At 44.8% G+C, this 3485-nt stretch overlaps 1 protein-coding gene across 1 annotated transcript; it reads left to right on the top strand.

The window, feature by feature from the left end:
- The first annotated feature begins 371 nt into the window (after positions 1-371).
- Positions 372-2643, top strand: LOC122125660 (putative vomeronasal receptor-like protein 4). Its single transcript, XM_042700202.1, has 2 exons — positions 372-1027; positions 2490-2643. Exons 1-2 carry the CDS (start codon positions 372-374, stop codon positions 2641-2643), a joined length of 810 nt encoding a protein of 269 aa, XP_042556136.1.
- The last annotated feature ends 842 nt before the right edge of the window (positions 2644-3485 follow it).

The raw sequence follows: 3485 nt of genomic DNA, 5'->3' as shown, positions 1-3485 counted from the left end.
AAACAAAACATAATATCCAAATTTCTGTGTACCACAGGCCCACGGTTTTCCTAGTGAAGGCACTAGGATCCATGGTGTGAGTAGGGTTTCTTTTCTATTATCTCAACCATTTCTGTCCTCTAGATTCTCTAGATCTTTTGTCTTTGGCATCCCACTCCAGAAGGGCCACCCCTAGGCCAGAAACTGACTTTGATCTTCCATATTCTTTGTGAAGCTCAATTTGGAATGGATCCATAATCCAGTGCACTGATTTTCTCTCCTGTATAGACTCCCTGTTTATCCCTACATCAAACATCCCAAACACCTTAGCAATGTTCTCAGATGCATCAATATGGGGGCTTTTCCTCATAGCCCAGCTGTGTGTTGGTGTCATGGGGAACTCCCTGCTCTCCATGCTCTATCTGTACATGTTTTTATTCCAACGTCAGCTGAAGAAGCCCATCGATGCCATTTTCATGCACCTGACTGTGGTCAACATCCTGAACCTCACCTTCACAATGTTGCCAGACATCATAGCATGCTTCATAATCCAGCGATTTCTGAACGATGTGGGCTGCAAGGTGGTGGTGTACTTCTTAAGAGTCACCCGGGGACTGTCCATCTGTACCACCTCACTCCTCAGTGCTTTTCAGGCCATCACCATCAGCAACAGCCATGCTCAATTGGTGTGGCTTAAATCTAAGCCTTCCATGTGGATTTTCCCTTCTTTCCTCTTCTTCTGGGTCATCAATATGGTCATCTATGTCCCGGTCATTACAGCTATGAAAGCCAAAAGCAATTTCACTTTGGTTGGTCCCGGGTTTTCCAATGCATATTGTGAGACTCGGCGGATAGAAGACAATAGATCATGGTATTTCATCTCTATCTTATTATTTCGAGATCTCGTGTTTGTTTTCCTCATGATCACCACCAGCTTCTATATGGTGACCTTCCTGTACCGACACCATAAGACAGCCCGACACCTCCACAGTCCCAGGCTTGCTTCCCAGTTGGCACCTGAGAACAAGGCCACCCACACCATCTTACTGTTAGTCAGCTGTTTTGTGTTCTTCTATTGCTCCAACAACATCGCAACTTTTTGTTCCTTTTACACACCAGTGAAAATCCCAACACTGGATGTGCTGATTTGTATTTTGTCATCATGCTACCCAACCGTATGTCCTTTTTTCTTAATGAAAAATAATAAAATTTTTTCTAAATATTCACTCTCCCTCTCGATGATAGGAAGTACTGGTTGTCATAAAGCATTCAACAGCTGATTGGACAGCCAAAACTTTTCTTCAAAGTGCTTAAGTTCCTAGAAATATATCTGAGGAAGAAATTATCTTGAACACGTGAAGTGTTGTTCCAGTTCAGAGATGCTTTAATTCTTTCTTTTTTAATTTTTTTTGGGGTCCAGTAGTGGGGCCTGAACTCTGGGCCTAGGTGCTGTCCCTCAGTCTTCAGCTCAAGGCTAGCACTCTACCACTTGAGCCACAGTGCCACGTCCGGATTTTCACTTTGCTTATGTGGTGCTTTGAATTTTAACCCAGAGCCCCAGGCATGCAAGGCAAGCGCTGTACCACAGAGCCACCTTCCCAGCCCCTATGCAGTAATTCTTAAATGCTGAGGTACTTTTGTGTCTTTGCACAAAAGTGTTATATTGCTTAGTTGCTTAACAGATTATTAGTGGGACAAATGAAATACATTTTCTGTACACTATAGAATTAAAAGCTTTTCTATTCTTATAAGACAGTTGCTAGACAATCTATTTCTTCCTTGTGTTCTCTTCCTACTATCTGTGCTGTTTGTTATAAAGAATTCTATTAGATCACTCTAAGAATGCTGGTTCTCCAATGAAAGAGTAACATCTAGCCACGGAAGAAACAGCATGTGGCCAAAGGACATAGCCAGAGCCAGGCACAGGTGGCTCATGGCCATAATCCTAGCTATTCAGAAGGCACCTCAGTTCTCAGGCACCCTGGGAAGAAAACTTAGTGAGACCCTTACTTCAACTAATCACAAGAAAAGCCAGAAGTAGTGCTACAGCTCAAGTGAAAGAGTGTTAGCCTTGAGCAAAAGAAGCCCAGGGACAGTGCCCAGGCCCTGAGTTCAAGCCCCAGGTCTGGCATAAAAGAAAAAAGAATGGACCTTGCAGCCAATGACAAAGAAAATTGTAGCCAGTGATGAGGCAGGAGGCAACCAATGACAATCAGGATGCAGTCAATGCAGAGATGTGTATACTCGATGACACATATTCTTCCATTGTAATCTCCATGACTCTACTCTGTGACAAGCAGTGTGGCAAAGGCACAATGGAGATCAGTGTTCTGATTTAGACAACAAAGGAAACCTTCCAAGATAGATCCGTGGAGAGAGTAAGTCCCTACAGATCCCATCATCCATCACCACTGTACTTTCTGGAGAAGTGTCATGAGGAAAAGGGGTGCTGTTCAGCCTGGAGCCCACTGGACATTGGGTATTTTATTCTATTCTATTTTTTTGGTCAGAGACCAGGACTGGAACTTGGTATCTGATGCTTTTGCTCATCATCTGCTGCTCCACAAGTTCCCTATCCCTCCACTGGACACTCAACCTAGTTTGAAGTCTACTCCCCCTGTTATCCTTCCTGTTCACAATCTCTATACACAGTTGGCACCCTGATAGTGTTTTAGTCCTCGATTTTACTTTGGACCTTGCCACACCACATACACTTGGTTGAAACTTCTGGAATGAAAGGTTCAGGACAGGAGTGGAAAAAAAAAAAATTGATTACGTGCTTAAATAAACAAAGAATCTATGTCACAATCACACACTGTATAAAAATGTTAATTCTCCTCAATAAAGATACACTCAGATGCAACTCTTTTGAGTCTCTGTCTGTTTGTCACATCGCCGACTCCTTTGCCCACCTATCCCAAGATCCCTGTCCCGTCGGTCCCAGTGCTCCAGCCGAGCTGGTCCGTCCCAGGACCTTAATATTTACTATTTATATGTGTTGAGCTTATTTGCATCCTTAGAATAAAATCAGCCTTATTGAAGGGCGGGGGGAACCAAGATGGTGACGGGGCAGTAGGGAAACACGACAGCTCTCCCCAACGAAAAAGAGAGTTCGAGTTCCAATGCTTAATCTCCCCAAGAGATGACACCAACAAAAGGGCGAACACTCAGAGAAAAACAGGAGGTGGAAAATAAAAAAAAAAGAAAGAGAGGAAAAGAAGGATTTTAGAACAGAGAAGAGCAAAGACCCCACCCCCAATATTCAGTGGCAGTGTGGCAGCACACCAAGCAGTGGCCAGCTGGCCTGGCGGGGGCTACCAGAGTCCCAGAGACAGAGGGGGCTGCCTGCAGATCACCCGCGCAGAAGCCACCTGAGGTATCGGTTTGCAGACCACTGATGACCACAAACAGAGAAACCTACCAGCCGGGAGTCTCCACGAAGATCCCACCCTAACCCCTCAATCTCCATCCGAACAGAGAGGCTCCATCCCGCCAAAGCTGCCCAG

The sequence above is a fragment of the Dipodomys spectabilis genome, unplaced genomic scaffold (assembly GCF_019054845.1).
Source record: "Dipodomys spectabilis isolate Male_0828 unplaced genomic scaffold, ASM1905484v1 ptg000266l, whole genome shotgun sequence".
NCBI lineage: Eukaryota > Metazoa > Chordata > Mammalia > Rodentia > Heteromyidae > Dipodomys > Dipodomys spectabilis.
The sequence above is the reverse complement of the archived record's forward strand: the minus strand, read 5'-3'. Positions and strand labels throughout refer to the sequence as shown.

Coding starts and splice junctions, on each gene's coding strand:
- LOC122125660 (XM_042700202.1), top strand. CDS start 372: ATGGGGAACTCCCTGCTCTCCATGCTCTATCTGTACATGTTTTTATTC. Junction 1,028..2,489: donor GCCACCCACACCATCTTACT/GTTAGTCAGCTG, acceptor TTTTTTGGTCAG/AGACCAGGACTGGAACTTGG.